The sequence below is a fragment of the Podarcis raffonei genome, chromosome 1 (genome assembly GCF_027172205.1).
Source record: "Podarcis raffonei isolate rPodRaf1 chromosome 1, rPodRaf1.pri, whole genome shotgun sequence".
Lineage (NCBI taxonomy): Eukaryota > Metazoa > Chordata > Lepidosauria > Squamata > Lacertidae > Podarcis > Podarcis raffonei.
In genome coordinates this window covers 21100454-21124592 of record NC_070602.1, presented here as the reverse complement: position 1 = coordinate 21124592, position 24139 = coordinate 21100454, and the positions used below count along the sequence as shown (strand labels likewise).

Genomic DNA, 24139 nt, shown 5'->3' with positions numbered 1-24139 from the left:
GTATCTTCAGCATCCACTGGGTGATGCATAATGAAGTTGCCAGACACACCTCTGTGCGGAGGGAGTCCCACATCTTAGGGGCTGCCACATAGAATGCCCTCTCTCAGGCCACACAAACATGCATGTGTAAACTGCTCAGGTGGAAGAATTACCAAGCAGACCCCCTTCTGCTGGTCACAGCACATAAGACCGTCTATAGGAAGGAGGCAGTCTTTCAACTGGGGCCTGAGTCATTTAGGGCTTCAAACACTAACATGAGCACCTTGGATTGGGCCCAGAAATGGCAGCCACCACAGCTGTTTTAAAACAGGGGTTTAAGAAGATCTAAATGGAAATCCAGCCAGTACTCTGCTGCTGCATTTTGGACCAACTGCAGTTGCTCAGTAATCTTCTAGGGCAGTCCCAATCTGGAGGTTAGCAGAGCATGGATAGGTGCCGAGCATCGTGGTCTGTTCCTTCATTTCATCATTATTGTTTTATATTGTTTTAAGGTGTCATTTCTAGCCACAAAGCTGTTTTCATTGCTTCTAAATTCATTTTACATTGGCATGTTGTGTATGCTTTAATTCGTTTATGAAATTAGCAGCTGCAGTATATTTGCTGCTTGGTCCACAGTAGTTTAGTGCTGAATTTCCATAGCCAAGACAAAGTTCTCTAACGCAACACAGTTTTGTCTGTGTGCATGCAGTTGCCATCAGTAAAACTCCTAGGCTGGATCTAGACACATCAAAAAAGTGATGAAGTTTAAAGCGTTGTAAATTTAAGCAGGGAAAACAGGTAGAGAAAAACAGGACTCCACATCGCCATCTGGTGGCACAATGTTATATCGCACATATTTACATACGTGTGCATATTTGCCAATATGCACACGTTTGTAAATGCATGCATTAGTGTAAGAGCAGAAACAACTGCGCCCTTTTAAAAATCAGTGGCTCTCTCTTCACCTGTGGTTCTGTTGGAGGCTGCAATGGTTTCCAACAATATATATATATATATATTCCTTCCTGTGCAGGCTTCTCAAAAGGCTGTTTTGGATGTTAATGAAAGAGGGACGGAGGCAGCTGCAGTCAGCTTTGGAAGTGACAAGACTGGACCCAACACCCCAAGTCCTGTTCTACTCAAATTTGACAGGCCATTCTTTCTCTTCATGTGGGCACCAGAGGACTGAGTAATGCTTTTCATGGGGAAAATAGTGAACCCACTTCAAGCATGACACACCAAGGGAACATCCATTTGCTATTTCAGATCTGTAACGTGATTTATGCCTTCAAAAGGAACATAGAAAGTAAATCGCTGAATCTTACAGAAATGCCAACGTGTTAAAAACGAAGGCTCCCTAAGGCTTTATCGACAAAGAGGGGAGCCTCAGCTGCTATAGCGAATGTGTGATGCATTTCAAACCATTAAACAAGGCACCTATACAAAATGTTCTCCCTTCCTGCTGATGATGCAGCTGTCATGTTGTTGAAACTTGTGAATTACATTCCAGCACTATTTCAGCTGTTTAGGTAACTGTTCCACTTAATTCCCGGCTGCAAAATAAATATATAAGCAGATAATGCCAGATTAGATTTAATTTCACGTACATTGACTTGAGACAATACAATAAAAGAATATATGATAAATCTTAATATATGATAAATCTTATGGCGTGATTAGCTTGTTATTAAATATTGCTGTCTTTTTTTGTTGTCGTAAAAGTTCATTAAATGAGACATCAACATCTTTAGAATGCTGAGCATTGCTACCACTTGATGTGGCTAGATAAAATATCTGTGATTAGGAAGAATCTACTTCTTAAGGTGTGGGGGTGAAGTTACCAGTATGGAGCCATGTGTGCTTTACTTCTCATGACATGTAACCTTTCCTGGCATATGTGAAGATGTTTTATGACTTTGTTTGCTGTGCTTGAACTGCAATATAAGCTTTTATTCTGAAGTTCCTCAGGGCAGACCTTCTCAACTGGCACATTGAGTTGAGTGAGCTCTGTCTTATTACAATAGCTACAAGAAACGCTGGGTTCATAAATCTGGATGCTGGACTTGAAAACAGTTTCCTTGTGGATTCTGGGTCTCGGATAACAAGTAGGCGACTGTGGACAGATACTTAAATCTACAGGATGGATTGTGTTTTGGCTTGTGTTATTTTATTTATATTTATTGTTTATTTATTTAATAAAATTTATTTTTTTAAAAAACCTGCAAAGTGGTTTACCAAAACCAAAAACATATCATTTAATATCTTGACCCTGCTCCACTGAATTTAAATTTCAGCCTTCACAACATAGGAAAACGGCCAAGTAAACAGCTATTTTCATGGAGGAGGGTCAAGATATTAAATTATATGCGTGAAATTTCATATAATCCCTAGTGTAGTAAGATAAGACCTTTGGAGCAGGCATTTTCAAAAAAGATTTTTATGAACTGCCCTAGTAGAGTAGTAATTGTTCCTTGATAATTTGTCACCCCCCTCCATGATGGCACCTGGGGCAAGCTGCCTCCCTTCCTACTCCCCTGTCCCTACCCATGTGATTGTAAGCTAAAGTACTGAAATAACATTGGCAGAACTGTGGGGCTATTAAAGCCCATTCTGGTGGACTCTCCTTCCTTAGAGGATTTTAAGCAGAGTTCGGATGACCATCTGTCATGTATCATCTAGTTGAGATTCCTGCATTTTGGGAGGTTGGACTAGATGACCCTCAGGATCCCTTCCAACTCTACAATTCTTTGAGGCTTTTTTAAAAAAACTTTTAAAGGACTTTTGTATTTTCATGATTTAGTATTTCTTGCACTGCCATTTGGTGCCCCCGGACCTTCAGCAAAGTACGCATGTTCAATATTGACAAGAGAGGGAGAAAGACACAGCTCCTGCACATATCCATAGATTAAGTCTGGACAGTGTTCCTGTGGGAGTCTGTCCTACATCAGTTTCAAGATGGAGGGATGCTCCTTGCAGAGTAGGAGCAGTGCTTTCCTGGTTTGAATGTGTCTTAACAGGAGTAAAGCAGTTTAAGATCTTCCTCTGCTTAGCCTGTTCCAATCTCCTTTTTTGCTGTCTTGTAACCAGCATCATCCCTCACAAGAAATAATAATAATAATAATAATAATAATAATAATAATAATAATAATAATATTAATATATTATTTATACCCTGCCCATCTGGCTGGGTTTCCCCAGCCACTCTGGGTGGCTTCCAACAAAGTATTAAAATACAATAGTCTGTTAAACATTAAAAGCTTCCCTAAAGAGGGCTGCCTTCAGATGTCTTCTAAAAGTCTGGTAGTTGTTCTTCTCTTTGACATCTGGTGGGAGGGCGTTCCACAGGGCGGGTGCCACTACCGAGAAGGCCCTCTGCCTGGTTCCCTGTAACTTGGTTTCTCGCAGTGAGGGAACCGCCAGAAGGCCCTCGGCGCTAGACCTCAGTGTCTGGGCAGAACGATGGGGGTGGAGATGCTCCTTCAGGTACACTGGACTGAGGCCATTTAGGGCTTTAAAGGTCAGCACCAACACTTTGAATTGTGCTCGGAAACATACTGGGAGCTAATGTAGGTCTTTCAAGACCAGTGTTATGTGGTCTCAGCAGCCACTCCCAGTCACCAGTCTAGCTACCGCATTCTGGATTAGTTGTAGTTTCCGGGTCACCTTCAAAGGTAGCCCCATGTAGAACACATTGAAGTAGTCCAATCAGGAGATAACTAGAGCATGCAGCACTCTGGCGAGACAGTCCGTGGGCAGGTAGGGTCTCAGCCTGCATACCAGATGGAGTTGGTAAACAGGGGGATTGTGTACACTTGAAAACGTTGCCAGCATTAAGATAAATTCAACAGTGTAAATAAGTTGTGATGGATGTAATAATGGAATACTGAATGGTTTAATTTATGTAAAATATGCAGGGATTTATGTTGTGCAAAACAAACCATGGAAAGAGAAGAAGGGAAGTCATTGATATTTTAAGGTTGTTTAAATGAATATTATAAATTGTAAAAAAGAAAATTTCATTAAAATTATATTAAAAATGAAATAGAGACATGTTTTAAAATTATCTTTATTGTACACGCAGTTTGCTGTCGGTGTCATAGTTGCCCTTAAAAACAACTACTGGTTGTGACGCTTTCTTCTATCAAAGAAAGGGGGAAAGTCTTCTTTCATCACTAAGATGGCTTGTAATTGGAAGCTTCTGAATGGTCCACCTAATGTTCATTTTTCAGCAGGGTTCACTACTTTCCCAAAGAAAAGCATGGGTCCATCATTTGGTACCAATATGGTGAGAAAGAATGGCTTGTCAAATACTAGAATAATAGGAAAGGAGGGGGGGTCCTAGAGATTTAAAACCAATCTGTACAGTGGTCACTGCTGCTGCCTCACTACCTTCTTCATGTATATCCAGGACAGCCTCGTGAGTAGCCTGCACAGGAAGGAAGGAAGATATATTTTTGGAAACCATCACAGCCTGCAACATATCATAGATGAAAAGTGAAACACATTTATAATCCTCCTATCCTCATTCCAAGAATCATTTCCCAGTGCTTCCCCCACCATCAAAAAACAAACAAGGAAATAAACACACAAACACACAATGAAAAAAAACCCCAAAACAAAAATGCAGATACAAGCACTAAGCCGCTTTGAAGCCTCGATCTGTGGAAACACTCCAGTCTTTTCATTGGAGTGCCCACCTTCCGTCCCTCATGGTATGGGGTTTCGTTAGTTGCCTATTTGGGGGCTGAGGAGGAATATTTTGCTTCATGACTCCTTTTTCCCCCTCTACAGAACTTCATATGTTTGGGACTAATTGGTTAGGCTGCAGTTGCATTTTATTAATTGGCTGTTAGTCAGTGCCCAGGCATCTCCGTTGGCACCTGCTCTTTTAGCCGCTGCAGACAATCCCCCACTTTACCCGAAGATTTTGCCTCCATCGCAAATCTTGCCAACCCCTTCCTACGCCTCAGCCCACCCCCCCCATCCCTTCTTTGCCTGCCTCAGCCCCTGCATGTTCTTCCACCGGAGCTGTGCGCGCCGCGCTTTCTCAAGCTAGGCAGCAAGGGCTCCTCTCCTTAGAGGAAGAGGCTGAATGGGCTGGGGAAATGCCATCTGCTTTCCCTATCTCCTATTTGAACCCCGGCACTGCACAACAACAGATTATGTTTGAGGCGCTTCCTTATTCTGTTCTGAGAGAATTAAGGAAAGCCATTACTGATTCTGGCCTCAAATCTTCTTATGTGCTAGGGATGCTGGAGGGGATCGCAAATGGTTATACAATGCTACCTCAAGATTGGAAGGATTTGATGCGCATGCTTTTATCTCCTGCTCAGTATGTGGTTTTTGAAAGTGAATTTAAGCATAGCGCAGCAGCCCTGGCTGATCCACAGCATTCAGCCGCTCAACTCTTTGGTGCTGGTCTGTATGATAATATACCAGCCCAGGCACAATTGACACCTTTACATTTCAGTCACACCGCGACCTGTGTACATCGCGCCTTTCGAAAAGTCCCTGTCTCAGGGCAACCATTGAGCTCATTCATTAATATTAAGCAACAACATTCGGAGCCTTACCATCAATTTATAGATAGATTGAAAGAATCAATCACCAGGCAGATTGATGACCCTACAGCTCAAAATGAATTGATGAAAAAACTAGCCTTTGAAAATGCTAACACCGATTGCAAGAAGGCTTTGCAGTCAATCATACATTGCCCCAAATATGACCTGGCCGATATGATTCAAACCTGTGCAGATGTTGGCAGTCAGAGCCACGCGATGTCTTTGCTTGCCAGTGCCATCCAGGCTGGCAATAAGCCCACGGGCAACTGCTTCAATTGCAAACGCCCAGGTCATTTTGCTAAACAATGCAGAGCCCCTGGCGGGGGAGCAAACAGGAATGGTGATGCCAATAAGGCTAAACCTTCCAAAAAATGCCCCAAACGCGGAAAAGGCTATCATTGGGCAAATCAGTGCAGGAGTTCGGGAAACTCCATGGGGGCCCAGCTCTCGGGCCAGGACAAATAGAGAGCCCTCCGCCGTTAGTTTCCACTATTGAAAATTTTTCTGATTTCACCATTGATTTAATCAATCAGGAAACCAAAGACACTGTTTTACCTGGTGAAATTGTGCTCATGCCCACCCAATTGGCGGGCCCACTACCACCTAAGGTCGCAGGTTTAATTTTACCCAAATTCTCTGCGGCCAAAGAAGGAATCCTGGTTATTACAGAAGTCCTGGATCCTGACTATGTGGGCACAATCATGGTTCAACTTTGGAGCCATACGCCCATGCAGTTAAAAAAGGGTGAGTCTTAGGCGCATTTGGTAGTGCTCCCTTCTCATCCTACTGCTTCTATTATGGATAGTAATTTGCACCAGCTCTCTCCCCTTTCTCTGCAGCTATTAGCTGTAATCCAGAGGATCGGTGAACAGAAACTTCTTCGTAAGTATAAAATCAATGGCAAAGTTCTGGAAGGCTTGATTGACACGGGCGCAGACATTTCTGTCATATCCAGTAACTGCTGGGACCCCACGTGGCCCCTTGAGTCTGCCTCTGCAGTTTGGGGTGTGGGTGGACCTTAAAGCTCTTCCAAAAGCGTGCAGTGGTTGCCTGTTTCTCTGCCTGATAGCTCTGAAACCATTGCATACATCCAGCCCTGTGTGCTGAAAATCCACCTCAATCTGTGGGGCAGAGACCTGCAACAACAATTACAAGCTACCATTCAATTTAATGAGTAAGCTTGCACTCCCCCTCAACTGGAAATCCACCACCCCTGTATGGGTGGAACAATGGCCCATAACGGGGGGAAAGCTACTTGCTTTAAAACAATTGGTAAATGAACAATTATTGGCAGACCATATTGAGTTCTCTGTTAGCCCCTATAATACCCCCATCTTCGTCATAAAAAAGAAAAGTGGGAAATGGAGATTTCTCCTCTCTCCAATCGCTCCCACCCACTATTTGTGGTGCACATTCGCTCTCACCAACCCTTCCCAGGCTTTCTCACTGATGGTAATGCAAAAGCAGACTCTTTGCTTAGGGCTTTGCCTGTCTCCCCCATTGAAAGTCATGCTTTCCATCATCAGAATGCAAAAGCTCTTAGCCACCAATTCCAAATTCCGTTGGAAGCGGCTCGTGAAATTATCCAACAATGCCCTCAATGCTCTAATCAGATTGGCCACCCCAGCCCTGGTGTCAATCCCCGTGGGCTGGAGGCCAACCAGTTGTGGCAAATGGATGTGACTCACTTTTCCCCTTTCTCATCTTGGAAGTTCATACATGTCTGCATTGATACGTTTTCTGGCTTCATTTGGGCCACCCCTCAAAGGGGAGAACAGGTTAAACATGTTTGCAATCATCTTGTTCGTACCATGTCAGTCATGGGCAAGCCTCATTCCTTAAAAACTGACAATGCCCCAGCGTATTGTGCGAAAACTTTTGCTCAGTTCTGTGAAACTTGGAATATTCACCATTTATTTGGCATCCCTTACAATTCCCAAGGCCAAGCTATTGTTGAACGTGCTAACCGCACCTTAAAAACTGCCTTAATTCGACAGGAAAAAAAGGCCGGAGTCCCAGTCTCACTTTCAGAAAAGGAAGGCTGGTTGGCTAGTGTTCGCTTTACTCTCAATCATTTGAATGTCTCCATACAGGATCATCAACCCTATATTCACCTCCAAAAGCATTTCCAGCAAAAGGAGATACTTCCGGCCCCACTGGTCCGTTATAAAATATTACCCTCCAACGAATGGAGTGAACCAGTAAAATTGATTACCTGGGGAAAGGGTTATGCTGCAGTTTCTACTCCACAGGGTGCTCGCTGGGTTCCCGCACGCTGCGTCCGCCTCTACCATGGCATGGCAACAGGCCCTGCTGAATCCGATACCGCAGTTCGACTGTCAACTCCAGATCGCCCAGGATGCGGCGCCCAGCCCCCCCAGGACTCGCAAGCGGGGAAATCGTAATGGACCAGTGACGTGGGGCCAAATAAAATCACTCTCATTTCAAGCTGAACAGCTTAGAAAGGAAAAGCAGCTAGAAGCAACCCCTGATAATTTGCTTCTGTGTCTCATTTCCTGCCTTAATATAAATTCCATGATAGTGCTCATTTTCAGTGTTCTGTTTTTGCCCCTCTCTGCTTCCGCTCCTGATAACGGTGGTTCCACACCAATAAATGTGTGGGAATCTTTTGCAAAAACCCTCAATGTTTCTTCCTTTTGCCTAACCCAGCAGGTATCAATAGGTGAAATCCTTGGCTCCTGTCTTATCCCTGTTTGCCATGACCCTCTTGATATGCAAAATGATACCTGGTTTTACTCATCCCTACCCCAAAATGATTCTCTCCGCACCCTTGGTTATTCCGGTTACCATAACTGGGGTACCCAAGTGCGCCGATGCCCACCTCTGGCCATTGATTTGTTGACCCCATACGTGGCTTCTTTTAATGTCACTTGTGCCCGTATGGTCAATTGCACAAAAACCAACTGTGTGAAAATGGGCAAGGATAATTTTAACTGCTCTAATTATGTAAATATTTCTTATGTTTATAAATATACAGAGCTGCCTGAAGGCTGGTTCTGGTCGTGCCCAGGCTATACATTCAATTATATTCCAGCAAACATCAGCCATGGCACACCTTGCTGCTTAAGCCGTTTGTCCATCATTTTACCCAAAAAGCATCATTTGTCCCGCTCTCGATATCGCCGCTCTGTGGAATTGACTAATGATTGTGACGATTCTGTCTCTCTTCCTAGTAGATCTGAATATATCTCTTTAGCTGTTTCTCTCTTAGGAGTCCCTGGATTGGCTGTACGGAATAGCATGAATATTAACTCTTTAGCTTGCTCCGCAGCAAAAGCTCTGAACTTTACTTCACAAGCCCTTCACCTTTTGAATAAAGAACAGGGTGAACTCCACCACGGACTTTTACAAAATCGTGCTGCCATTGACTATTTGCTCATGCTTCATCATTATGGTTGTGAACAAGTGGATGACATGTGTTGTTTCAATATTACTGATAATTCCAAAGCTATTCAATAGCAAATCTCTCATTTGCAAAATCTTACACACCACATTAGACAGGACGTTGGATTTTCTGGCCTCTGGGATTCGTTCGCCCAGTGGCTCACTGGCTGGTTGCCAAATCTGAATTGGCTTCGCAATCTTTTTCAATATGTTATTGTCATAATATGTATATTAATTTTGCTATGTTGCTTCATCCAATGCATTCCTGGTCTCATACGCCTTTGGTCTCAGTGTTTTTCTCATCCTCAGCCACCCAATAAAATCAGTGCTGCCTACTTTGCGAAATGGCAGCACCAACAGTAAATAATAGGGGAGATGTGGGCAGACTTACTTTGGGCATGCGCTGGCAAACCACGTATCCCGAAGTATTTTTTGTCCCACTCGCCCTGACACAACTAATAGGGGAGATGTGGGCGGACTTACTTCGGGCATGCGCTGGCAAACCACATATCCCGAAGTATTTTTTGTCCCATTCACCCTGAAATCACAAAGCAACATCGGTGGGCAGACTTATTTCGGGCATGCGCTGGCAAACCACGTATCCCGAAGTATTTTTGTCCCACTCACCTTTAAATCAAAAAAGAAAGGAGGAGATGATGGGAAATTTTGCTAGTGCACATGATTCTGCACAAACCGTTCTAAGTTGAGACATTCCTTCATCACCCTAGAATGTTCAGTTCACATTGAGTTCATGAAAACATTGTACCCTGACTTGTTCTTAATCCATGAATGACCACATCTACGGAATGTGATTGTTATGTCTTTTTAAGTCTTGCTATATCAATCACTAGTAATTGTTTAAGTCTTGCTATATTAATCACTAGTTATAGTTTAATTAGGAGGTTTTCATGCCTGTCTAGTTCTGTGCTCCCTTTCCCAGCGTTTAATCTATTCATGATTAATGCTTATATGCAACCTTTGCTTTGTACTTGTGTTAACCAATCAGCAACAAGCACATATGTGGCAATGCTGTAATATTCAATAAAAGGGACTCCCCGAGACATGCTCGGGAGATGCCTCCCATATGACACTTGCCATTTGTCTGTCGTTTATTTCAACCCAACAGTCAGGGCAGGAAAGACAACTCAAGAGACAGTGGGGCAGATAACCGAGGCAGTACTGGGTGAAGGGAAATCTTGATCCATCTTGAGGACTGGAGAAATACCAACTAAAGAACAATGGCAAGAGAAGTTGATGAACTATGCAGAACTGGCAAAAATGACAGATAGACTAAGAGAAAAAGACAACAGAGACTTCGAAAAAGATTGGGAACCATTCATATTATATTTGCAGAAACAAAGAAAGTCAGTAGGCTTGATGGCAGGATTTAAATAAACATTCATATTATTAGCATTAGAAAATGTTTAGGAGATAGTGAAATATGATGGTGTATTTCCTGTTATTTTCATGTCTTTAGGCTTGAAGTTACGTAATTAATAACTTTTTCTGTTACGAGATAGCGAAGTGGGTGAAAATAGAAACAAACCAGAAGCGGAAGTTGGGGGAAGCCTTGGAGGGGAGGGAGGGAGGAATATATAGTAAATGTTAAGAATTTGAGATGTATGTAATGAATGAAAAAGAAAACATAATTTAATTTTATTTTTTTTAAAGGGAAACCTTGGTCCACCTTATGCCGTCTTTCACTGAGTCACGTGAATGTGCACTTGAGGCTTGGCATGCAAGTGAGCTGAGCACCAAGCACACTGGGCTACTTAGTGCTTCTCAAGTTCAACTACCCAGCATGACAGAGCTTCATCGTGGAAATATCTGTAATGCTCAGTTTTTTCCATCATGTCAACTTTCACAGTTTTTCCTTTGTCAATAAAAAAATCTTTTTTATGGGTTAATTTAGGGTTAAAGGGATATTTCCAGTCATCTAAGATGAAAAAGAAGTATAATAATAATAATAATAATAATAATAATAATAATAATAATAATTTATTAATACCCCGCCCATCTGGCTGAGTTTCCCCAGCCACTCTGGGCAGCTTCCAACCGCATATTAAAAACAATACAGAGTCAGACATTAAAAATGTCCCTAAACAGGGCCGCATTTGGGTGTCTTTTAAAAGTAAAATAGTTGTTTATTGCCTTGACATCTGCTGGGAGGGCATTCCACAGGGCAGGTGCCACTACCGAGAAGGCCCTCTGTCTGGTTTCCTGTAACCTCACTTCTCGCAATGAGGGAACCGCCAGAAGCCCCCGGCGCTGGACCCCAGTGTCCGGGCTGAACGATGGGGGTGGAGACGATCTTTCAGGTATACAGGACCGAGGCTGTTTAGGGGGCTATAAAGGTCAGCACCAACATTTGAATTGTGCTCGGAGACGTACTGGGAGCCAATGTAGGTCTTTCAAGACTGGTGTTATGTGGTCTCGGCGGCAACTCCCAGTCACCAGTCTAGCTGCCGCATTCTGGATTAGTTGTAGTTTCCAAGTCACCTTCAAGCCACATGTAGAGTGCAGTAGTCCAAGTGGGAGATAACTAGAGCATGCACCACTCTGGCACGACAGTCTGCGGGCAGGTAGGTTCTCAGCCTGCGTACCAGATGGAGCTGGTAAACAGCTGCCCTGGACACAGAATTAACCTGCACCTCCATGGACAGATGTGAGTCCAAAATGACCCCCAGGCTGCGCACCTGGTCCTTCAGGGGCACAGTTACCCCAAACAGGATCAGGGTGTCCTCCACACCAGCACGCCCCCTGTCCCCCAAGAACAGTACTTCTGTCTTGTCAGGATTCAACCTCAATCCATTAGCTGCCATCCATCCTCCCACCCCCTGCAGATACTCACACAGGACCTTCACTGCCTTCACTGGTTCTGATTTACAAGAGAGGTAGAGCTGGGTATCATCTGCATACTGATGAACACCCAACCCAAACCCCCTGATGTTCAGCGGCTGCACGTAGATATTAAAAAGCATGAGGGAGAGGACGGACCCCTGAGGCACCCCACAAGTGAGAGCCCAGGGGTCTGAACACTCATTCCCCCCCCCCACACTTTCTGGACCCATGTCGCAAAGAACCCAGGAGAAAGGAGTGGAACCACTGTATAACAGTATCCCCAGCTCCTAGCCCCTCAAGACGGTCCAGAAGGATGTTAGGGTTGATGGTATCAAAAGCCGCTGAGAGATCCAGCAGAACTGGATCAGAACTGGATCAGCTGCCTGCTAGAGAATGAACCTTCAACTATGGGTATGAAAGCAGTATGTTGAATCAGGAGAGTGCAGACAAAGGAGAAGGATTGCCAAGGGTAAGTCAACCTGCTATTGATGTTTCAGAAGACACAAGAAATGGGAAGAGCGGGGTCCCGCAGGCCAAAACGTGGACTGAGTCAAGTGGAACTGCTTCCTGTGTGGTTTAGAAGCATCCAGGGGCAGGGATCTTGATGTTGCTGGACTTCACCACCATCAGTATCAGCCAGCATGCCCAATCGTCAGGGATGGTGGGAGATGTAGCCCGAGAACATCTGGAATCCTTCAGGTTAATCACTTCAGCCTCAAAACCTGTCTTTCTCTAATTCTGCATTAAATGCTGTATGTTTTAGAACATTCAACTAAATTGTTGGTTTCACTGTAGAAATGTTTTTGTTTTGAAGGGATAAGTTATTCCTGCCAGTTTTAGCAGATTGAACAATACAAAGCAATAAATATTTGTAACTTATCTTCCTTTAACATACATTTGAAGTAGATATAGTTCACAAGAACCATGGTGGTTTTTGGATCTAAGCGTTCAACTGCTTTAGTGATTTTCCCATGGGTTTTCTTTCCCACGTAATCATTTATCTGCTTTGCAGCCTTTGAGGGTTGTTCAAAGTTAAAGCTCTCTGTTTTGTACAAACTTTTGACATCCTCTGAAAACTTAGGAAGAATTTGGTGTGACTGTTTTATCCAGATGGCATTTCCTATGTCAATCTTAGCTCCAGGACTGTTCAGCATCTGAATGAGCTGTTCAAATCCTTTATGGACCTTGCTTGTGTCAATTGATGTCAATCCAAGTCCTTCGTAAATTTGATTTTGGGTGTTGGATTTAGCACCCATGCCAATCATTGAAAACGCCATGGAGATACTCAGAGGAGAGAAGAAGATATTTTTGCCACCCTGGAGTGAAGCTACTTGTGTGGAGAATTTAAATGCAAAGTCAGGAATGCTGGAAGCTAGTTTTTCTTGAAGTGGATCTTTATCTCCATGACCATTTTGGGCTTGAAGGACAATCAGTAACAAGGAGAAATGGATGGCGAGTTTCATTGCAATCTGAGATTTCCTAAACACACAGACACACACAAAACACTAGCATATATTGAGAGGAAGAGTTTGGATTTGATATCCCGCCTTTCACTCCCTTTAAGGAGTCTCAAAGCGGCTAACATTCTCCTTTCCCTTCCTCCCCCACAACAAGCACTCTGTGAGGTGAGTGGGGCTGAGAGACTTCAAAGAAGTGTGACTGGCCCAAGGTCACCCAGGAGCTGCATGTGGTGGAGCGGGGAAGTGAACTCGGTTCACCAGATTACGAGACTACCGCTCTTAATCACTACACCACACTGGCTCTAGGATTGTGCAGAAGCTGAGGTTCATATGAAGAGCTACATTGAGAGGATATTATATTCTGGGGAGGCCTTATGTTCGGGGGAGGCCTTAATATCGGAGAGGTCTTATTTTTGGGGGGATGCCTTATATTACAGCGAGAGGCAAAACTGGAAGTAGATCTTATTTTCGGGGGATGTCCTGTTTTTGGGGAAAGACGGTAGTACCTGAGGAATGGAAAGGGGAGCTGTCTGAGTACAATAAAATGGGAGAAAACGGACATATTAAATTTCCCAATGCCCTCTCTTGCCTCCTCCACAGCTCTGCCAAATTTTTGCACAGTGCTGCTGGAAGAGGGGATGCGGGCCTAGTGTGGCTTTCCCGAAGGGGCTGCTGCCAGAGGCAGAGGGAGGCATGAGGAGAAGCAGCGTGGGAAGGCTCCTTTCGACAGGGAGGGAAGGAGGGATCAGGATCAGCTACACGGCCCCCTTTGACAAGGAGGGAAGGAGGGAGGTTAGGCACTATCAGCATCATCAGAGATCTACAACCTCTCCTGGACAATGACAGTTCTCTTTCTCAAGCTCTGGGAGGAAGACCTTTCATTGCCTACAGACAGCCACCCAATCTTAAACAACTCCTAACCCACAATAATACTACAACCAGACGTAACACGGACACTGGCACCAGAGCCTGCAATAAACCCAGATGCCAACTTTGCTGCCACATACACCCGGACAACACCATTACTGACCCCAACAACATCACACATACCATCTCGGGACTATTTAATTGCTCATCGTCTAACATTGTATATGCCATCAAATGCCAACAGTGTCCCTCAGCTCTCTATATTGGACAAACAGGCCAAACCTTACGCCAAAGAATAAACGGACATAAATCGGACATCAAGAATCACAAGACAGAGAAACCAGTAGGAGAACACTTCAATCTCCCAGGACATTCTATACAAGATCTCAAAGTAGCTGTTTTACTACAAAGGAATTTCAGAAATAGACTGGAAAGAGAAGCTGCTGAATTGCAACTCATTACCAAACTTAAAACCATGGAGAGACCTGGTCTGAACAAAGACATTGGATTCTTATCTCATTATACATTACAAAGTCATTTTTCACCTTCTCACCCCTTGCTTTTTCCTGTAAGACCTACTGCAGTCGTTAAGAGTCGTCAACAGGCTCATCACAGCTATCTGCCAATCACCCATTCCCACCACCCTTCTGAGTAATACCCCTCCCCACCTTCTCACTATATAGAAGGATCTGGCAACTTCTGTTTCAGTGTATCTGAAGAAGTGTGCATGCACACGAAAGCTCATACCAAGAACTAACTTAGTTGGTCTTTAAGGTGCTACTGGAAGGAAAAATTTTTTTTTGTTTAGAAGAGCTTGTTCATCTGTGAATAAGGCTCTCCTGGGTTTCAGGAGGAAATGATGGAAATCTTAATGTACTTCCTGCTTACTGATTTCAGTTTGGTTAAAGCCACATCTTGACAAATGCTGGATCAGGGTGGTGCTTTTATCCTCCAGTAAACAGAACGGGAAAGATTTTTTTAAAAAACCATTATTGCTGCCAGTCACTGAGAGAACCTGATAGTAGAATGTTCTGCTCAAATCAATTCACTTTCTGATATTTTCATGTAGGTCGATCGTCATCACTTTTAGACAGAGTGGCCATTGTTAATGGCAGGAGTGGTCTGTACTCTTCTTCCTTAAACATTTCCCTCTTCCATTCCTCAGGAGTCTCATATGAGAGAGAGAAAAGCTGTGGAACCCTCAAATACGATACGATATGATAATCTTTACTGTCATTGTCCCATACAGAACAATGAAAAAATCTACACCAGACATTCAAAAACCCACAAGCCTGCTATCCCAGCTATCCCAGCCTGGTTAGCCCCTAAAATGTTGATACCCCATAATTGGATACAATATACTCACATAAAGGCTACCTTACACGACGTTTAAAACCAAAATCACATTTGGATAGAAACTGTTTCTCAGGCGGCTAGTCCTAGTCTTTATAACCCTGTACCTTCTTCCAAAAGGCAGAAGCTGAAAGAGATCATTTCTGGAGTGCACACTATCCTGCACTATCTCTGCAGCTTTCTTATGGCACCTGGAAGCATAGATTTGATCCAAGGTGGGAAGACTGCACCCAATTATTCTCTCCACAGTCTTTACAACCGTGGACAACATTGTTTTTCCCCAACCATGCAGCTCCCAAACCACACACACAGACCATAAGTTAATACACTCTCAACAGTACAATGGTAAAATGCCATCAACAGGTCCTTTGAGAGATTATTTTTCCGGAGGATTCCCAGAAAATATAACCTCTGCTGTGCTCTCTCCATCTGGTCTTTGCTGTTTTTTCCCCAGGTTAGGTCATCTCTCAACTCCATTCCCAGAAATCAAAACACCGAAACCTGTTCCACACACTTCCCCTCAATAATAAGTTGCTGAATATTCAATTTACATTTTCTAAACTCCACAATAATCTCATTTGTTTTCTTTGTTTTCTTTAAGTTAAGGAGTATCATCATAGCACCTCCACATCACATTTTCCCACTTGTGTCACCATGTGTTTCCCCGTGAAAGCTTTAGAAATCAAACTACTTTACAATTGGTTTTACACTGGAGTGAAATCACACTTTAGTTCACGGTTTTTGCAATCTCCGGAGTGATGAAATGAAGGACATCTCCCTTTAATCCCTACTCAATGACAATTCACTTTGAACTTCGCTGGCGAAACTCCCCATACTCTGGGGGCTAGGTTTTCCTAAATCCCACTGTTTAACTACAGCTCATTGGAACTGGATGCAGTTGAATTACGGAACCACCACATATTTGTGTTTTTCAAACCATGAAGTCGTGATCTTATCGGCTGGTGCAGCATCAGATACAAACCAGGTAGGTGTCTTTACCCAATTGGCTGCTGCTGCAGCAGGTAGAAGCAAGCCAGGGTTATAAATGGAAGGTAACCTAAGGAGAAGAGAGCTTACTCTACAAGCAAGAGGGAAGAGCAAACATCTCAGCCCAAAGGAGCAAGTGTCAAAGTTATAAGCGTCACTACAGGACGTTTTGGGGAAAGCCCAGGTATGTATAAAAAAGATCTGAGAAAAGTTTGTTAATAATTCACCATCCATAAGGGGCAGTGAAAGCTAGCGGAATGAGTGTGAATGGGGAGACGTACCGGTTAACATCATGCCACCTGCCCCCTTGCAGAAGTGGCTGACTCTAAAAGGCTGCTCTTCTAGGAGCACTAGGCCCTGGTGAGGCTGTATACCCTTTGCCTGAGTGGCTGAAGCAGCTCAGGACACTCCCCAAACTAGGACACCTTTCATTAGTGCTGGGGATGGGAGAATGCAAGGCAAGCCTGCTGAGGATGTTGGGCAGCATCACTGGCAAGGATGATGAGCGAGAGGAAGCCCCAGGCAGTCAAAGCAAGTTATGCAGATGTGTGAAGGGACAATAAGTAATACCCATTTATTGACTCATTTGATCAAAGTAATTCTGACCAATAAGGACACTGTAAGCTCCCAATGTCTGCTGGGATCCAAATCCTGGCAGAACGTACAACTCAGAACGTACAACCAGAGTAGGAAGCCTATAGAAAAGAGCTAGTGTTGTGGAAAACTAGGCCACAGTCAACAAATGAGAATGACACATTCCCAATAAATGTTACCTTAGAACAAAAATAATTCCTTTGAGTAGGTTTCCATAGAAGAGTGCTAATGTGTGCTAAAGAGAGCCAGTGTGGTGTAGTGGTTAAGAGCGGTAGTCTCGTAATCTGGGAAACCAGGTACACGTCTCCGCTCCTCCACATGCAGCTGCTGGGTGACCTTGGGCCAGTCACACTTCTCTGAAGTCTCTCAGCCTCACTCACCTCACAGAGTGCTTGTTGTGGGGGAGGAAGGGAAAGGAGAATGTTAGCCGCTTTGAGACTCCTTAAAGGGAGTGAAAGGCGGGATATCAAATCCAAACTCTTCCTCTTCTTCTTCTTCTTCTAATATATGCTGGTGTTTTGTGTATGTGTGTGTGTGTTTAGGAAATCTCAGATTGCAATGAAACTCGCCATCCATTTCTCCTTGTTACTGATTGTCCTTCAAGCCCACAATGGTCATGGAGATAAAGATCCACTTCAAGAAAAGCTAGCTTCCAGCATTGCTGACTTTGCATTTAAATTCTCCAGACAAGTAGCTTCACTCCAGGGTGGCAAAAATATCTTCTTCTCTCCTCTGGGTATCTCCATGGCGTTTTCAATGATTGGCATGGGTGCTAAATCCAACACCCAAAATCAAATTTACGAAGGACTTGGATTGACATCAATTGACACAAGCAAGGTCCATAAAGGATTTGAACAGCTCATTCAGATGCTGAACAGTCCTGGAGCTAAGATGGACATAGGAAATGCCATCTGGATAAAACAGTCACACCAAATTCTTCCTAAGTTTTCAGAGGATGTCAAAAGTTTGTACAAAACAGAGAGCTTTAACTTTGAACGACCATCAAAGGCTGCAAAGCAGATAAATAATTACGTGGGAAAGAAAACCCATGGGAAAATTACTAAAGTAGTTGAACGCTTAGATCCAAAAACCATCATGGTTCTTGTGAACTATATCTACTTCAAAGGTATGTTAAAGAAAGATAAGTTACAAATATTTAATGCTTTGTATTGTTCAATCTGCTAAAACTGGCAGGAATAACTTATCCCTTCAAAACAAAAGCATTTCTACAGTGAAACCAACAATTTAGTTGAATGTTCTAAAACATACAGCATTTAATGCAGAATTAGAGAAAGACAGGTGTTGAGGCTGAAGTGATTAACCTGAAGGATTCCAGATGTTCTTGGGCTACATCTCCCACCATCCCTGACGATTGGCCATGCTGGCTGATACTGATGGTGGTGAAGTCCAGCAACATCAAGATCCCTGCCCCTGGATGCTTCTAAACCACACAGGAAGCAGTTCCACTTGACTCAGTCCACGTTTTGGCCTGCGGGACCCCGCTCTTCCCATTTCTTGCTGTCTTCTGAAACATCAATAGCAGGTTGACTTACCCTTGGCAATGCTTCTCCTTTGTCTGCACTCTCCTGATTCAACATACTGCTTTCATACCCATAGTTGAAGGTTCATTCTCTAGCAGGCAGCTGATCCAGTTCTGATCCAGTTCTGCTGGATCTCTCAGCGGCTTTTGATACCATCAACCCTAACATCCTTCTGGACCGTCTTGAGGGGCTAGGAGCTGGGGGTACTGTTATACAGTGGTTCCACTCCTTTCTCCTGGGTTCTTCTGGACATGGGTCTAGAAAGTGGGGGGGGGATGAGTGTTCAGACCCCTGGGCTCTCACATGTGGCGTGCCTCAGGGGTCCGTCCTCTCCCCCATGCTTTTTAACATCTACATGCAGCCGCTGGGAGAGAACATCAGGGGGTTTGGGTTGGGTGTTCATCAGTATGCAGATGATACCCAGCTCTACCTCTCTTGTAAATCAGAACCAGTGAAGGCAGTGAAGGTCCTGTGTGAGTATCTGCAGGGGGTGGGAGGATGGATGGCAGCTAATGGATTGAGGTTGAATCCTGACAAGACAGAAGTACTGTTCTTGGGGGACAGGGGGCGGGCTGGTGTGGAGGACACCCTGATCCTGCTTGGGGTAACTGTGCCCCTGAAGGTGCGCAGCCTGGGAGTCATTTTGGACTCACATCTGTCCATGGAGGCGCAGGTTAATTCTGTGTCCAGGGCAGCTGTTTACCAGCTCCATCTGGTACTCAGGCTGAGAACCTACCTGCCCGCAGACTGTCTTGCCAGAGTGGTGCATGCTCTAGTTATCTCCCACTTGGACTACTGCACTCTACATGCGGCTTGAAGGTGACTTGGAAACTACAACTAATCCAGAATGCGGCAGCTAGACTGGTGACTGGGAGTTGCCGCCGAGTAAGAGACTGGCTTCACTATTACCAGATAAATGAAGTATTCAAACAGGACAGGAAAATTGGCTTCCAGGTGGAAAGATCAAAATTAGAAACAGAATTGTTAGAACCCAATACTAAGAACTTGTCAAGAATGTACAACTTGCTGCTGAAATGGAATACACAGGATGAAGGTGACTTGGAAACTACAACTAATCCAGAATGCGGCAGCTAGACTGGTGACTGGGAGTTGCCGCCGAGACCACATAACACTAGTCTTGAAAGACCTACATTGGCTCCCAGTACGTCTCCGAGCACAATTCAAATGTTGGTGCTGACCTTTAAAGCCCCCTAAACAGCCTCGGTCCTGTATACCTGAAAGAGCATCTCCACCCCCATCGTTCAGCCCGGACACTGGGGTCCAGCGCCGGGGGCTTCTGGCGGTTCCCTCATTGCGAGAAGTGAGGTTACAGGGAACCAGACAGAGGGCCTTCTCGGTAGTGGCACCTGCCCTGTGGAATGCCCTCCCAGCAGATGTCAAGGCAATAAACAACTATTTTACTTTTAAAAGACAACCGAATGCGGCCCTGTTTAGGGACATTTTTAATGTCTGCCTCTGTATTGTTTTTAATATGCGGTTGGAAGCTGCCCAGAGTGGCTGGGGAAACTCAGCCAGATGGGTGGGGTATTAATAAATTATTATTATTATTATTATTATTATTATTATTATTATTATTAATAATAATATTATTATACTTCTTTTTCATCTTAGATGACTGGAAATATCCCTTTAACCCTAAATTCACCCATAAACATGATTTTTTTATTGACGAAAGACAAAAGGTGAAAGTTGACATGATGATAAACACGCAACGTTACCGATATTTCCACGATGAAGCTCTGTCATGCTGGGTAGTTGAACTTCCTCACAAAGGAGGTGCTGCTGCCTGGTTCATTCTGCCTGATGAAGGCAAACTGAAGGAAGTGGAGGATGCTATGGGGGAGGAAACTTTGTCCAAATGGAGAACATCTTTAAAAAGGGGGTAAGGCTTTTCTCTGCTGTTTCTAAATGTCTCTGTAGTAGTTAGTATTTATTAGAGTTTGGAATGAAGGCATCTATTTTAAAACTGTAAAATGCCTCTCTTTAAGGGTATGAAGATCTGACACTGGAAATGCAGTTTATTGCTGAGTGTTGTAAAACTCTTCATCGCTGATGATTTAATGTTCTGATTCTCGTTTAGGAAAAAAATTGAACTGCACCTCCCAAAATTCTCGATGTCTGCATCCTATAATTTCAACAATGTGCTGTCTAGGCTGGGCATTACTGATGTGTTTAGTGGCAATGCTGATCTGTCTGGAATTACTGGAAGTAGCGACCTGAAGATTACCAAAGTACGTGTGTAAATATCATGCCTTGGGTATTTTATGGTATGAGATCAGGCTTTTAAAAGTAACCGACAAATTTACTTCGAAGCATTAAGAATCAGCCCCTGGACCTCTCCACCTTCTCTTGCAGTCTCTGTAGCAAGAAGACTGTGCCTGATCATTCCTTATCAGGAGACTCTTTGCCTCCTTGCCATAGTAATCAAGTACATAGGGTTGTAGGCAGTGTTAGTAGCACTCAGAGATGACCCAGTCAAAATAATTTTATTTATTTAGTTAGTTAGTTAGTTAGTTCCCATTCTTCACTCTAAGGTGCCAGGGTGAGTTACAACATTGAAACACAACATTAAAAATAGTTTGAAAACTACCTGCAATCATAAAAACAAGGAGGGTCGTAGAATTATAGAACTGTAGAGTTGTAAGAGAGCCCTAGGGTCATCTAGTCCAACCCCCTGCAATGCAGAAATCTCAGCCAAGGCATCCATGATTGATGGCCATCCAACCTCTGCTTAAAAGCCTCGAAGGTATGAGAGTCCAGCACCTCCTTTGATCTGGATATTATACTGGAATGGACTTCCTTGGAGCATCTTAAGCAGAGGTTGGATGGCCACCTGTCATGGATGTTTTAGTTGAGATTCCTGCATTGCAGGGGGTTGGCCTAGATGCCCCTTTATGCCCCTTCTAACTCTACCATTCTATGAGTCTATGGATTATTCTGGGACCTTTACTGGTGGCAACTGCATGCACACAGACTTAATTGCATTGCATGTGAGAATTTTGCTTGGGTTAGGGAAATGCTGCACTAAGTTCCAACACATCTGAAAGGCAAATCAGAACCCAGTGTTGTGGAGAAAATCAAAATAAAGCAGCTAATCAAAAGACAGTCCAGACTGGAAGTTCTTTAAGACAGGCAGAACCCAGTCACTCCATTCTTCTGTGCATATTTACAGGCAGCGCTTGTGGCCTTGGAACAAAGGTTCGGAAGGAATTCTTCCTCCTCGTTCCGAGAACCTTGGCCATGTGACTTGAGAAGCACCCAGTGGCCCAGTGGGCTTGGTGCTCACCTCACATGCATGCCAAGCCTCAAGTGCACGTTCAGTGACTCAGTGAAAGACAGCATAAGGTGGACCAAGGTTTCCCTTCTTTTTTTAAAAAAAAAATTTTTTTTTTAAATTATTTTTTCTTTTTCATTCATTACATACATCTCAAATTCTTAACATTTACTATATATTCCTCCCTCCCTCTCCTCCAAGGCTTCCCCCAACTTCCGCTTCTGGTTTGTTTCTATTTTCACCCACTTCACTATCTCGTAACAGAAAAAGTTATTAATTACGTAACTTCAAGCCTAAAGACACGAAAATAACAGGAAATACACCATCATATTTCACTATCTTCTAAACATTTTCTAATGCTAATAATATGAATGTTTATTTAAATCCTGCCATCAAGCCTAGTGACTTTCTTTGTTTCTGCAAATATAATATGAATGGTTCCCAATCTTTTTCGAAGTCTCTGTTGTCTTTTTCTCTTAGTCTATCTGTCATTTTTGCCAGTTCTGCATAGTTCATCAACTTCTCTTGCCATTGTTCTTTAGTTGGTATTTCTCCAGTCCTCAAGATGGATCAAGATCTCCCTTCACCCAGTACTGCCTCGGTTATCTGCCCCACTGTCTCTTGAGTTGTATTTCCTGCCCTGACTAACAGCCAATTAATAAAATGCAACTGCAGCCTAACCAATTAGTCCCAAACATATGAAGTTCTGTAGAGGGGGAAAAAGGAGTCATGAAGCAAAATATTCCTCCTCAGCCCCCAAATAGGCAACTAACGAAACCCCATACCATGCAGGGACGGAAGGTGGGCACTCCAATGAAAAGACTGGAGTGTTTCCACAGATCGAGGCTTCAAAGCGGCTTAGTGCTTCTGCGCATTTTTGTTTGGGGGTTTTTTTTCATTGTGTGTTTGTGTGTTTATTTCCTTGTTTGTGTTTTGTTGGTGGGGGAAGCACTGGGAAATGATTCTTGGAATGAGGATAGGAGGATTATAAATGTGTTTCACTTTTCATCTATGATATGTTGCAGGCTGTGATGGTTTCCAAAAATATATCTTCCTTCCTTCCTGTGCAGGCTACTCACGAGGCTGTCCTGGATATACATGAAGAAGGTAGTGAGGCAGCAGCAGTGACCACTGTACAGATTGGTTTTAAATCTCTAGGACCCCCCTCCTTTCCTATTATTCTAGTATTTGACAAGCCATTCTTTCTCACCCTATTGGCACCAAGTGATGGACCCATGCTTTTCTTTGGGAAAGTAGTGAACCCTGCTGAAAAATGAACATTAGGTGGACCATTCAGAAGCTTCCAATTACAAGCCATCTTAGTGATGAAAGAGGACTTTCCCCCTTTCTTTGATAGAAGAAAGCGTCATAACCAGTAGTTGTTTTTAAGGGCAACTATGACACCGACAGCAAACTGCGTGTACAATAAAGATAATTTTATGAAGGGAAGTTCTCTTTCTGCACATAAGTTCTTTTTCTGCACATAACTGTGGCCTTATGGGAATGGGAAGTATTGCTTCTTTTCTCTGGCATTCTGGGAAGTCTCGCTTATATTCTTTTCTCTGTTTCTGCACACACTGTACAAACTTGTTCCAAATACCAAGACATTCCTTCCTTGCTCAGTTCATCTTAAGTTCATGATGACCTGTTCTCAATGCATAGTTGACCACATCTACAGAACTTGATTATTATATTCTTTCATGTTATGATCAATCATTAGCAATTGTTTTATGCTATATCAATCTTTAGTTATAATTAATTAGGAGGTTTCATGTTTGTCTAGTCCCAACCTCGTTTCCCAGCCTTTAATCTATCGATGATTAATGTTCACATGTAATTCCCACCTTTCACATGTAATTCCCGCCTTGTACTTATGTTAACCAATCAGCAACAAGTTTCTTTGTGTTTGTATCAACCAATCAGCCACAAGCACACCTGTGGCAATGCTTGTTAATACTCAATAAAAGTGAGACGCCTGGGGCTTGCCCAGTCAGACGCCTCATGTGACACCTACCTCTCGTCTGCCGTGTTTTTCATTCCTACATCTGGTGACCCCGACGTGATTGCCAGATCCCTTATGCAGCCAGCCCTCATACTTCACTCGACTGGAAAAGTCTTAGCGCACTATTTCGTGAGTATGGGAGGGGAATTGACTAAGCTTCAAAAGGTACATGCTAAGGAATTACTGCAGCTGGTTAGGCAGAGGGTGGTGGGTGTGCATATTTCTTTAAAAGAGATTGAACAATTGCTATGTGA

General features: G+C 43.5%; 2 protein-coding genes across 2 annotated transcripts in view; one reads left to right on the top strand and one right to left on the bottom strand.

Annotated features, from left to right (window-relative positions):
• The window catches only part of LOC128402356 (serpin A3-3-like), a 35295-nt gene extending 22046 nt beyond the window's left edge, over positions 1 to 13249 (bottom strand). Inside the window, exons 1-3 of the mRNA XM_053366377.1 lie at positions 12682 to 13249; positions 10742 to 10881; positions 9337 to 9483 (exon numbers count right to left, since the gene is read on the bottom strand). Coding sequence (XP_053222352.1) covers positions 9337 to 9483; positions 10742 to 10881; positions 12682 to 13249 — 855 coding nt within the window. The remainder of the gene's footprint in view (positions 1 to 9336; positions 9484 to 10741; positions 10882 to 12681) is intronic.
• A 4356-nt stretch (positions 13250 to 17605) lies between these two features.
• On the top strand, positions 17606 to 23160 carry LOC128402349 (serine protease inhibitor 2.1-like). The gene is made up of 4 exons (XM_053366366.1): positions 17606 to 18173; positions 20221 to 20491; positions 20690 to 20840; positions 22954 to 23160. Exons 1-4 carry the CDS (start codon positions 17606 to 17608, stop codon positions 23158 to 23160), a joined length of 1197 nt encoding a protein of 398 aa, XP_053222341.1.
• Positions 23161 to 24139: the final 979 nt, after the last annotated feature.